Genomic DNA, 14,210 nt, shown 5'->3' with positions numbered 1-14,210 from the left:
TATATATTTCCTTCCTATCATCATTAATTATTCACTTCATTCATAAGTTCATATCATTAAATATTTTATAAATGTATGCTTCATTTATTACATATTGAACAATATATGTACACAGAGCTGGTAGGAAAGGGAAGGGACAAAAATGTGCTTCTCTTTTTCTGTTTGAATTATACAATACGTGCATGTATTAACGATTTCCTTATAATCCTTCCTTCAGAAATAAAAAATGGCAAATGAATAATATTCGATAGGGAAGTTTTTTTCCCGCAGTGTGAAAAATGTTCCAATATGTAATAACTAAGAGTAAGGGGGAGTGAACCATATATAGTAATAGTAGAATATTACCAATAGAATCATCTAAAAAAAAGGGTGGAACCCCCATAATAAAATAAAAGCAGGAGGTATGTATATATGGAAAGAATTTGAATTATCGTTCCCATCCCCCTTATACTTGCCTTTTCCCATTGTATTATTTTGCTATTTTAATATATTCGTTTATGTTATATTCTAACTGCGTATAATATTCTCATACACACATGTATAATGTGGCTTCGTTCCTTGAAAAATATGAACAATACCTATTATAAAAAAAAAAAAAAAACATACCTCTAGGCATAAATTCCATCATATACATCCACACACACATAGAAAAATATGTATACATAAACCATGTCACCAGAACCGTCAAAACCAGCACAGCCTGAACTAACGGTAAAAAAAAAAAAACACCTCATCCTTTGTTCAAAGGAATAATTGAATCATTCCAATAATGCGTGTGTGCATATAATACATTAACTATGTTACAATAAGTTCAAAAGTGTAAGAAGTACACATTAACAACATTCCATTTCTACACAATGTACATGTTCCCTTTTCATTTTTCACTAAATTCCATTTTTATAGGAGGATGATTTGAAGGGCCTACTTTCAAAAAAAACATATGCTGCATTCGACCAAGGCTATAATGGCTATAATGGATGTAATACTAATGGAATTGATCCGAACAATACGATCACTAAATTGAAGGACGCACTAACTGATCACCCTCATCTTCAGAGCGAAGTAGAAAAAATTGTAAAAGCATGGTGCAGTGCATTTCAGGCGGGGTCAGGATCGAGCACCCCCTATGCGGGACGTTGTGAATATTTTTATTATTGGTTATGGGATCTATTAAAGAACAAATTGAAGGTTCCATCCCCTTTGGACATTATGAAAAAGATCTACGGAGCATTTGAGAGTGTTTCTTCTTCTCCTACTACTGCAGAAAGGAAGGAGGGGTGTAAAAATGTAAACGACAAAATTAGTGACGAAGAATTTTTTCCCCAAGTGAAAATACATTTCGACTTCTCCAAGGACTACCAAACCTTACAATCACAGTTAAGGAATGGTGGTAGTGGTGGTGGTACAAAGACTTGTGACACAACCTATCACAAACATCTACAGGCCATTACTAAAGCATGCGAAGCAATAGCCGCAGATTGTGGGGAAAGGGGACCACAGAAGAGTGGTTCCTATTGTGGCCCCCTTCAAGCAGCGGGAAGCACGGAGGGAGCAGCTGGACCTTACTGCACGAAGGAGGAACTGCAGAAATTGCAGTGTCAAGAAGTAACTGAACCACAAACTACATTACAAGCTACAGATTTTCAAGTAAACCACGTTTCTTCTATGGGAGGAGGGGAGGGGGGGTCTGCAGTGGGCGCAGGCCCAATCGTATCTTCCACAATAGGCACACTAATTGGAATACCTGCCATTGCTGCCCTTCTATATAAGGTAAATTTAAAAAAAAAAAGAAAAGAAAAAGAAGAAAAGAAAATTTTTTTCTTGAATATATATATATAAGTATATATACGCATATGTATATATATATATACAGTTCCCATGTGTATATGTTCTTTCCTTCATTTAGTATAATCTTTTACCTTCCGGCATACAAGACTTCTTTGGTCGAAGAACCAACAGCAACAACAGTAGAAGGAAAAGAACATCTGCCACCAGGCAAAACTTCGACAATTTAACAACGGACACATCCACATTATATTCAACCACAGAAGAGGGCACTTCCACAGTGGGAGATGCTAGCACAGTATATTCTTCTGCCCCATATACTACTAAACCTGTTAGAAGAGGGACAAATACTGCACCAGCTCATCACCGGAAGAATATAGCTTATCAACGTATGTGAAATGTAACACATGTTCGTATGTAATTTTTCTTTCTCAGGAGTTGTACTTAACATATAACTTCCCCCCCCCCGTCCCATCCTTACTGTGCCAACAAAAGTGCATAGAGGGAGCACATATAATACATTCTTATATATGCATGATGTTGTGTAAAGTGAAATAATACAATTGTGTAAAAATACACATATATATATATATATATTATTTAAAATGACATATATTATCTATAGTTAAAATTTTTTTTTTTATTAGACGAAATAAAAAAGGAAGGGAAAAAAGAACTAAAAAAAGGAGGAAAAAAGAAAGGAGATGTTAATGTATATGAAAAATATAATACAGGCTAAATGGCATAGGGATGGTAAATCAGAGGTAACATATAATGTGTACATACAACATGGATGAATCATTTGTAAAATACGTATCATAAAAGGGCAAAAAAAGCTGAAATGAACAAATTCTTATTACTAAATCATCATAAATGTACATGAAAAAAAAAAAAGGGGGGAAAGATGTACTATGTATATATATATAAAGAAAACTGTACTATTTATGCTAATAAATTTTTTATCACCTTGCTCTAAGTAACGGTAAAATATAAAAAAGTAAGTAGATGGTACATATACATATATATGCATGGAAAATTTTCTTTTACCCCAAAAGAAGGGACAAATCACATTATTATTATTATTATGATATATATATTTTTATTGCATATACATATACACATGTATATGCCTATATACATGTGTATATATATATATGGATAGGAAATCAGAAGCAGCAGCAGCAGTTGCTGAGAAGAAGAAAAAGAAGAAGCGGTCCGTGCGCGTGCACATGTATATATAAACAATAATAATATTAATAATAATAATGGTACAATATTTTCAACAATCCCATTTAGAAGATATAATAATATATATGAAATGTATTGGAGAGGGGAGAATGTGTGTGTATGATAAAAAATTTGATTTGGGTCTATCTCTTCTTACCTATTTCTCTGCCCTGCTAAAATTCGTTAAGATTTTCTCCACATTATACGTATAATGCGTTGATGCATATATATATTTAATAGAATCCTATTACTTGAAAACTAGAGGATGTTTATTCTTGGATGAATAAACGTTCTATATGTGCGTTCATAATCATCATATAATGAGCAGAAAATTTTTGGCGTACGTTTATATATGATGAAGGAACAGCATGATCATAAATAAATGCTTTATATATAGAAATATACAATAATAATGGCGAAACCATTAGGGGTAAGCCTCTTTTCCTCCTTTCAAAATTTGGAATGTGTGTACAAATATTAATTCATACAATGTTTCATGCGTAGTTTAATGAGAAGAAGGAACACACATATACTTATATATATATATATGTATGTATGTATATGTATGTATATATATATATTCCACTGATTTCCTACTTATAGCAGAGAGATTGGTACAAATTACCTTCCAATGAACAATTTTACAGTAAATTTATAGAAACCAAGGATTCCTGCAAAGGTAAAACTTCCGTGGAAGGAGTAAAGGATCAGCTGGAAAAGAATATGCGGCTTACGGGTTATGCAGAGGACCTTATAGGGGCGTGGTGTTATATAGCAAGAATGGACACGGGAAAGCCATTATACAGTGAACGTTGTAACTTCCTATATTATTACATAGGAAGTAAAATACCTAAGGATCAAGAAGGGGATTCATTCCATGAACATATGTATAATGTTTACAATGCATTAGAGAAGTTGAATGTTGGGAATAAGTGTACCTTTAGGTCCACTGATAACATTAGCTGGGACTTCTTCATGAAAAGAAAAAAAGTACATGACTTTCCTTACGATTATCCAACTATAAAGCAACAGTTTGAGGGGAATGGGCGTTCATGTGATGAGGGGTATTACCAACATCTGAAGGAAGTTGTTGAAGCATTTCAAGCTGTACTTACTGATTGCAATGGCAAAAATAAAACGACTACATATTGTTCGTGGTTCAAAAATACCTATGATGTAAGCAATGAGCAGAACCCACTAACATTAAAAAACGCGTCAGAGGAATCTTCAGGGAGTAGTAAAATTTATAGGGACATCCACTTAGAATTAAAGTTTGCACCTAAAACAAATACTACAGCCGCCGCCGCTGCCATCTCTTCCATCTTAGGAGCAGTAGGACTACCTGCATTAGCTGCTCTATTTTTATATAAGGTAATAATTATAATAGACCTATATATACATGCATATGTACATACACATATGCATATAAATATATATGTACATATATATATGTGCACATATATATATATAAGTACATAGTTCGTCCCTCTTTCTTATCGTAGTATAATCTTTTACCTTCCGGCATACAAAACTTCTTTGGTGGAAGCAATAAAAACAGCAACAACAGCAGAAGGAAAAGAACATCTGCCACCAGACGCAACTTTGACAATTTAACAGCGGACACTTCCACATTATATTCAACCACAGCAGAGGGCACTTCCACAGTGGGAGATGCTAGTACGGTGTACTCTGCTCCATATACTACTAAACCTGTTAGGAGAGGGATAAATACTGCACCAAGTCATCATCACCGGAAGAATGTAGGTTACCATCCTACATGAAAAAACTTTTCCCTTCCCCTTCCCTTCCTTTTGAGTGTCCGCTAAAAAAAAAATATAACTCATTCCTTTAAGCAGTTCTTATTCACCCTTTATATCTAAAATAAAATAAAATAAATTTTTTTTAGTGTATATATATAATTTCTAATGCTCAAAATATGAATAATTTGTTCCTACTGTACACCGTTAGAAGAAATACGACATATAAATGGGTAGTGTGGGTCACTCTCCTTGTAGAATGCTGACCTAGTTTAATTAATTTTTTTTGCAACATAATTATGTGCTAAAATAAAATATTTCTTCGTTATTTTGCATTATTACATAAGTTCTACATATATATGTATACTGTTATTATTGTTGACATTCTAATTAATTTTAAGTTTAGAAAGTAAAAAAGTTTATTAAAGTTACAATTTCACACACTGCTAAAGTGAAAACAGTGAATCAAATACACAAAGGAGCAAATGTATTCATTAGAATTCTATATGGACTCAAAAAAAAAACAATCATCATATACAATCCACTCTTATACATAAAGAAAGAACAGCGAAACAGCCAAAAAAAAAAAACAAAAAAAAAGAAAAGAAAGAAAGAACGTTGTTTCGACATCTTCAGAAAATAAATTTGTCATACTTGAAAATAATAAAAGAATAATAAAAAAATGACGCGCTCTGTTAAAATTTTTATATTTCTTTCCTTCCTACTTCACTCATGGCAATATCCTAACCACCATCACCATGTATGTTAATAACAACAACTATTAAATTTGTTGAAATTTGTGACGCACACATTTTCATTATGATTAACTTCTTTTCTTCTTTTAATAAAAATAAAAGAAGGAAGGTTTAAGGGAGGGGAAAGGGAAGGGAAAACCTTCCGCCTTTCCCCCTTCCTTCCTTCCTTCCTCCTTCTTTCATTTTGTACAATAATACTTATATGTGTGTTATGCAAATTTTGAACTCACACCTTTGTACCTTTCTTTTTTTTTTTTTACTTTCTTTAGGTAGCAGTACGGGCAACCCCATGGAACCAGGCAGGTTCGAGCTCATATGACTCATCAGATGGAAGTACCATCGTGTCGTTAAGTGGTGAAAGTGATGTAAGAACACAACAACACAATAAACTATTTGGTAGTCGCACGCATGGCCCTCTAAGGAACACCATGTTAGGTTCAATGCTCCAGAAAATACACTCTAATGTTAATTCAGGACAGTCAAAACACAGAAGGAAGGGAGCAAAGAATAATAGTAGTGTGAAAAGCAAATTCAAAGAATTCCATGACAAATTAAAATGTTGTAAGATCAAAAATAAAGTACTAGTAATTCTTTTATTGGTTATTATACTTTCCTATCCAATCGTCCTGCTTACTGTACCTTACGTTGTACATTTATTACCTCCCACTCCTTCCCTCACTAACCCAAGTAATATGTTAGTATTCCAAACTGCGTGTTATCTAATTATGGGGTTCATTTATTTATGTGTGTTATTAGCGTTTTGCTATTCAAATAAAGCAAAAAAATGTATTATAGAAGAGCTAAAAATACAAAAATGTCTCAAGCAAAAAGAATTGCAAACAACCAACATAGCACGTCAGAAGGTTTGAAAACTAAGGGGGTAAATTCTAATTATTCCTCATTCTAATGAGCAACTTTTGATGTTATATTGTGATTTTATGTATTTGTCAGATCGATTATTTATGGTGTTTCCATATTGTACTCAATGGGAGGTTTAAAATGTTTTATATTTGTTTCCTTCATTTACATAAATTAACATAATAGTTAACATATTTGCATACTTATTGATGTTGATAACGTACACTATACACACATTTGCATGTTATTCATAATTAATGTTGATAACAAGTACACACACCACACAATGTGGAACACACATCACAATGTGGAACACATACACATTTGTACACACAATACACACACAGTGTACACACAAACTGTATATATATAAACTGTATACAAACTGAGCATGGTCATTATAATTCCTAAAGGAAAGGGACATTACGTGGGATAGTAACTAATATTTTTCTGCCTCTGACGTGTACTATTTGTCCTTCTCCTTTCTCTGTGTGACTTATCATATATGGTAGAATGATCATCTGTTGTTGATGACGAATCTGCTATTGTGGTGGAAGCTACAGTTGAAACGTCTGCAGAAGAAGTTTCTGTTAAATTGTCGTCAAAGTGGTGACGTCCCATTGCTGTCGCTCTTTTTCTTCTGCTTGTGGGGTAGTTGCTGTTGTTTCTTCCTACTCCTCCCAGGTAGTTACTTATCCAGGAAGGTAAGAGACCGTACTGAAAATTGTGGAGGGGTGCGGGAAGGAAGGAATGTTGTTACGGTGGAAAATATGTATGTATACATGCATATGTGCTATATATATGTTCATATATATATGAACTTGTACATATATGTATATATAACATATGTTATATATATATGGAGCCACATATGTACATTACACAGTCTATTGTGTATTTATTTTTATTTTAAATAAGAAAGGAAAGAAATAATAATAAGCACTATTATTTATTATTTTTATATTATTCTTATTATATATTATTATTACTACCAGTTAAATTCCTACCATAGTAACTATTACTTACTTTATAAAGAAAAAATGTTGTCACTGGTAGGCCGACTATTGCCCCGAGTATAGAGGAAATGGCAGCTGGGATGTTGCTCTCTACATCAGTTCTCACGAATTCCCTAAATTGCGGACTTTCGGGTTGCTCCGTCAAATTACACTTCAATTCTGATGAGCTCTGTTGGCAGCTGTGGTCCCCATATTTTTGCATGAATTTGGTACAATATTCTTCACTACTACCACTTTTACATTGTTCCTTCACATCGGAGGCAGAAGGAACTTTAGGGGGAGTGGTCTTGTACTGTTCTTGATAGGCACTATTACAAAGTTCATAATACTTTTGTAATTGTTCGTTATTTGGATTGTGGTCATGCTTAAGGTCAAACAGTTTCTTCCCCTTTTCGAATTTGTCCTTACTACTGTGAAATCCCAGTGCGTCACATTTGTTTTCACCAAGAACTTTCCTTAGCGCATCGTATACGCTATTCACAGCAGTTGAAAATTCTTCCGTCCTTTCTACAGTTGTCTGTACCTTATCCCCTAACCAATAATAGAACCAATAACAGGGTATATTATCCCTCGGGCTTTTCCTTTTTACGGTAGATACAAATTCCAGTGCGGCAAGAATTCGTTCTGACCATATGCTAAGAGCAGAATATACACTTAACCTGCCTTTTAACGCAATGACGACTCCGTCAGAGGGATCTGCACGTTCGTACCCGTTATGCAACATATGGTACACCCATTCTGAATATAAAGTGGGTTTATAATCCTTCTGCGAATGTAATTAACGCACAGAGAGAGTGTGAGAAATGTATATAGGCATGTGTATGTCTATATGTATATGTGCTACCTTTATATCTTTCCATTACAGGAACGGTAAAATATTACATAAATAATATGTGTATATATCCACTTTGAGAAGAAGAATAACCTGCAATACCTGTTGTCCTTGGACTTCCACTGTTCCAGGTTTTGGTGGCTTCACGGGTGTACATGTTAATTCAGATAGTTCCTGCGGGTCCCACTCATTATCTTTCTTCCCTAATGTTTTACAATATTCATCATCACCGTCATTATTACACTTACTAGGTAACTGTGAATATGCTTCCTGAGCTTCTGTCAATTTTTGTCCCAATTTTTTACTGGTGGAGTATTGCTGACACTCCACATTCTCCTGAAGAGCAGTATAGTCATACTTGTAATCAAATACTTTTTTCCCTAATTCAAAAAGGTCCTGGTTAATTTTATAGAATACAGTACTACACTTGTTTGTACATGAGAATTCCGCAAGTTCCTTGTAAATTCCTTCCATAACATCCCCAAATTGGTGCTCACCTTGCTTCAATTTCTTCATCACTTCATCACCTATCCAATGATACAGGAAATGGCAATAATCATAGTATTCTCCCGCTCCTTTTTTTTTCCCTTCGTTACATGCATAACAGTAGGCGTTCGCCACTCCTTCGATTATATCTTCACCCTCAATGCTGTACTCTCCCAATGCAACCTTCACTTTTGCCTTTACTTCATCCTCCTTATTTTTATCTCCCTTTTTCCCACACCCATTCTCTGTATGGATAAATTCAACATATACCCTCTCAGAGGGTAATGTAAGTGATTCTTCCTCCTCCTATAAAATATGTAATTACAACATGGAATGCACATATGTATTACTCCTAGGTGATTTGAACTTTCATTAAGTTATGTACAAAGAATTGTATATATAACATGTGTATATTCATTTTTAAACGTCGAACAATTGTGTAGTACCCCATCTTCTGCTGGCAGTACCATGGTACATATGTGTATATTTTTCTGTGTATATATAATAAATTTATGTTAAAGAATGTGCTCTTAATATATGTGTTCATATATTTATGCATATATGTGTATATGTATATATGTGAGTGTACCTCTTTATAATAATAACATTTTATTTAATATACACTTCTTTTTCTTCTACGACCCTTTTATGAATAATAATTTTAGTGTTCTATTTTATTTTTTTCTCCCTTTTTCTTTCAGCTAAGTTCAATATTATATTTTATATACACTCATATAATATAGATATATGTATATATATATAGCATTTATATATATATATATACATATATATATATAACATTTATATATATATGTATTATATGTGTATATGCATATATATGTGTTTATATGCATTGTACATATTTACTATTTGAGTTAATTTCTCCTCTCCATTAGGTGAAATACAGAGTATATTTCATACATATGAATGTTATGTTATTATTTTGTTCTTATTCTCTATTTTATTTTTTTTATGTTTTATTTTTATTAATTTTTATTTATTCCCTTTTTTAAGAATTTTTCCTTTACTTTTTTAAATTTAAATAAAGTTTCTGGTTGTACTATTAATTTCTTCCAACTTCCATTCATATTCCTCAATATGAAATAACAAATCCTTCTTCACATAACAACATTTTTATCATATATATTTTTCCCCTTTTTTTTTTATAATATATTTTTTTGTCTACCCTATGTGTGCGCGAACTGAAATATTAATTTGTTCAAAATATAGTCGTCATTTGGTTCAAAATATAGTCTCTCATTTGGTTCCAAATATTAATTTGCCCTCATAGAGGAATTTATAGGTATATATGTTCTACATATAAAAAAAGAGTAATAATAGGGTATACATTGTGTGGTGTGCAGTAGGAATAATTTTATTTCAAGATTTGTCCCCCTTTCTATTGTTCTGAATATTTAATTGAGGATGTTACCTGCCCATAGAAAGGAATAGTTGTCGAACTCTAAGACGGAATCAGTAAGAACAACCATAGTTTGTATAAGAACTATTTATACTGTGCTCTATGAGCCATCAATGTAGATTTATAACGTACTGTTCCCCTATACCCTTAATACCATATGTTTAGACAACTTCCCTCATCATTGTTCGATAAAAGGGGGGGAAGGATGATGATCCCACTCCTGAGTGGGCTTATAATGGGGGAGGCTCCCCCCCAAAAAATTTCTATTAACCACTCTTGTCTAGGTCCTTGTCGGCCGCATGTTGCCAATAGAGGGGGATATTAAAAGGAACTTTTGGGAGTAGACCCTGCTTATACATTCCCATCCCTTATGATACGGTTGATTCCCTTTTAGCCCCAATTACCTCTATATATATGGGGATGGGGTAAGGGGAAGTTACCTATCGTCTGCACACAGTGCATAAATGATAGAACCTTACTTCCTCCTCTTCCCCTTCCTATGATAATGCACACAGAGGGACACAGAGAATGGAAGGAGGGGACACCTCACGTATGGTAATGGTCCTATATGTGCATCTATGCCAATGACTTTTGGAAGTTGACATAATGAATATGTTCTACAACATCCTAAGCAATGGCAGCAGCAGCTCCCATGGAGGAAGGAAGGAGTAGTGCCCGGGGTGTCCTAGGTATAATAACTGTCTATTGTAACCATCACGGTAGGGGTGGGGTGTTACATGCGTACATATATAAATTTAATACATCTTCGGCACTCAGCAGCAGTTGCAGCGACGTGCACACACTCACATCGTACTCTATAACATCAACCTCCCCCAAAAATTTTGAGAGCACTCCTCCCCCCCAATTTTGAACAGTACATCCAATTTTGAACAATACATCCAATTTTTGAGAGCACACATCCCCCCAATTAGAGGCACATCCCCAATTTTAGGTATTGAACCATATGTGTCTCATACACAGATGAGGAAGTGCGCCATATTTCTACATATATAAATTAGATATACAGGGATAATTACTTCGACGCCTTAAAAATAAAATAAGTAAAATGTTCATATAAGTCTCTCTGTCTCTCTTTGGGAAATGTGAGAATGTAGCATTAAAAAAAAAAAAAATTCTTACATAGGAAATATATACATATATATATGTGCAAGACTACAGTGAATAACTAATTGTTAACACATCCAAACTAACTGTACACACAGGAAAAAATTAATTCATGAGTAACTCAGAAATATATATATGTGTGTTTGCCCATGTAACTTTTTTTTACCATCCTTTAAGCATTCAAATATTTTACAACGAAACTTGTTCTATATTTGGTCATGTACGATAATATGTGCCGTTACAATTCTTATATGTGTGACAATTATTTATTTTAACAGTTCCCTTTAATTTTGCGCAGGAATAAAATAAATGGGAGGAGGAGGAGCAGCAGGAGCAGCAGGAGCAGCAGGAGCAGCAGGAGCAGCAGGAGCAGGAGACGAAAAAAAATAAAAAGAAGAATGGAGTTAAACATTAATATATGTAAAGTGCAATATACATTAAAAGAAGAGGATTGGGTCAAATAAGGGGAAAGTGGGCACATTAATATTGTAAATGAATTACATATGATATGCTCAAATGATAAGGAAAGAAGGAATAAGAAGGAATGAAAATGGGGAAGTTATTATTACTAAACCATCCTAAATGTACACGAAAAAGGGAGGGAAGAGAAAAAAAAGAAAAAAAGGATCTGTTCCATATGAACTGTATACTATATTACATATATAAATAATTTTCACAAATCTCCTTCCAATAATAGTAAAAAAAAATAAATTAACTGTACTTGCTGACATTTCTGTTTATAAGGAATGTTACATTCCTGTATGTGCATAATAAATGGTGAATGGTAAAAATAATAATAATGCATTGCTTCCAATAATCACCTGCACAGCATACAATAATATAATACATAGAATAAGGAATAAAGAAAAAGTGCACAGGAGAAATTTGAAATTCTTCTCTGTTTTATTTTGTTATATGGGTATGCTTCTGTATAAGGGACTAACTGTTCATACTTCTCTTCCTTAATTATATGCATGTGCACATATAATCATAATGATTTTGACACATGCACATACATATGTTATGTATATATGAAATGTGCTATCACTACTTGTAGAATTAAAGGGTGCATAAGTACTACTATTATACGAGAAAAAAAAAATAAAAACTTCTACATTTCTCCATATTCATAATCCATATGGAACATATGAAATTCCCATATATATATTCTGAAATTATGAGAGCACAGGAGAGAACACTTTTTAAAGTAACTCCATTATATACGAAGGATATGTACATATACAAATAAAGGGAAAAATGACACGGACAGAGGTAAGGGCCCATTCTTCCTTTATGACGTGAGCACTTATATATTATTCATATAATATTCCCCATGCGCAATCTAATAAATTAAAAAGAGATGCATGAATACACATTTATACATACGTTCTGCCTAATTATGTACATAGGACGATGCTTGTTTAAATCAATTACCTTCCAAACAAATATATTCACATTTCAGTAAGGGTGGACATACATGTAAGGAGAGCAGCACATGGATATCAGGTATAAAGGATATTTTAAATGGTAACTTAAAGGAATTTGTACCTGATGCGCAATGTAACGATGAGGAAGAATGTGCCACTAAAATTTCCCAAGCTTGGTGCTTAATATCTAACATCAGCGCCACGGGAAGTACAGGAAGTCTCACACCTCGTCCGCCCTGTAAGGTGGGGGTGGTGTGTAACTTTTTTTTCTATTGGTTAGGAGGTACATTATGTGATCGCTTGAATGCATGGAGTTCATTTAAGACTATTATGGAGCAAATCTACAGTAAATTGGAGGAATCCGATGGGCACTGCGCACACAACATTGTGTATAATACTATAGACAAAAATTCCCTTAGGAGGAGAAAAAAAGTCTTCGATTATTATTACGATTATAAAACCATATGGAAGCAAATAAAAAAATCACCCTCTGACGGGACCACTTGTGCTGAGAAATATAAACAATATCTGAGTGATGCTAATACAGCTTATAGGCAGGTAAGTTCGAATTGCCCAAAGAGTTCAGACGACTTCTGTACTAAAATTGTAAATAAGTTCAAGGATGGTACTATCCCACAACCATCAGAACTAGAGTCTAAAGCTACGGGGGGGAAAGACACTCCATCAGACGGAATGGACGAAGTAAATCTCCTTTCCTGTTTGGATCAGCTGTCTTCAGCAAGTCAGGCAACAATTACTTCATCATTACAACAGGGAGCGTCAGAACATCATTCAGAATCACCATCATCACTACCACAGGGGGGTAATGATAGTGGTAATGGTATCGTACCTGGTGTGGTCACTTCTGCATTTGGCACACTAGTCGGTCTACCAACACTCGCCTTCTTCCTTTATAAAGTAATTATGGAAGGAATAAAAATATAAATATGAATAATAATTATTCATATAAATATATTTTTTTATTTAAAATAAAAATATAGAATAGACTATACGTTCTGTATATACATACATCTATATATACAGGCATATATATACATATGCAGTACATATATATTTGGTATATATATACATATATATATGTATGTGTATAAAATGTATGTCTATATCACCCCTTTCAACTTAACACCCTTCACTTTTTTTTTTAGTATACCACTTTATTTTCTGGACTACGAGACACCTTCCCTAAGGGAAGCAACAACAGCAGAAAAAGAAGAAAAAGAACATCAGGTGCAAAGAACTGGGACACATTAACGGACAACAATTCCACACTATATTCAACAGAAGCTTCTATGACAGCAGAATCAATAGACAACTTTAGCATATATGATAGGTCACCACCATCACAAGCACGTGCAGGGAGAAGGAGAAGGACGGCAGTAAATAATACACGACAGAAGCATAATAAAAATATACGTTATCAACGTATGTGAAATGTAAGACATTGTGGAATGAGAATTTCCCCGAGCAGAAGAAATGGAAGAAAAGAATATCAACAATTGAG

The 14,210-nt window shown here is 33.8% G+C and overlaps 3 protein-coding genes across 3 annotated transcripts in view; 2 read left to right on the top strand and 1 right to left on the bottom strand.

The window, feature by feature from the left end:
- Positions 1-669: 669 nt before the first annotated feature.
- Positions 670-1,839, top strand: PCOAH_00047980 (KIR protein; the record flags this gene model as incomplete). The annotated part of the gene is made up of 2 exons (XM_020061581.1): positions 670-711; positions 904-1,839. 2 exons carry the CDS (start codon positions 670-672, stop codon positions 1,837-1,839), a joined length of 978 nt encoding a protein of 325 aa, XP_019917108.1.
- A 1,585-nt stretch (positions 1,840-3,424) lies between these two features.
- The window catches only part of PCOAH_00047960 (KIR protein), a gene marked incomplete at both ends in the record, with an annotated part of 28,629 nt that continues 17,843 nt past the window's right edge, over positions 3,425-14,210 (top strand). The window contains 3 exons of the mRNA XM_020061579.1: positions 3,425-3,442; positions 3,619-4,383; positions 12,728-13,606. Of these exons, the coding sequence (XP_019917365.1) occupies positions 3,425-3,442; positions 3,619-4,383; positions 12,728-13,606 (1,662 nt within the window). The remainder of the gene's footprint in view (positions 3,443-3,618; positions 4,384-12,727; positions 13,607-14,210) is intronic.
- On the bottom strand, positions 7,355-9,089 carry PCOAH_00047970 (Uncharacterized protein; the record flags this gene model as incomplete). Its single annotated transcript, XM_020061580.1, has 3 exons — positions 7,355-8,164; positions 8,333-9,022; positions 9,084-9,089. The coding sequence occupies 3 exons, from the start codon at positions 9,087-9,089 to the stop codon at positions 7,355-7,357; spliced, it is 1,506 nt and encodes a 501-aa protein (XP_019917466.1).

This window comes from Plasmodium coatneyi, chromosome 13 (genome assembly GCF_001680005.1).
Source record: "Plasmodium coatneyi strain Hackeri chromosome 13, complete sequence".
In the NCBI taxonomy this organism is placed as follows: Eukaryota; Apicomplexa; class Aconoidasida; order Haemosporida; family Plasmodiidae; genus Plasmodium; species Plasmodium coatneyi.
This window is presented reverse-complemented; position numbering and strand designations above follow the sequence as displayed.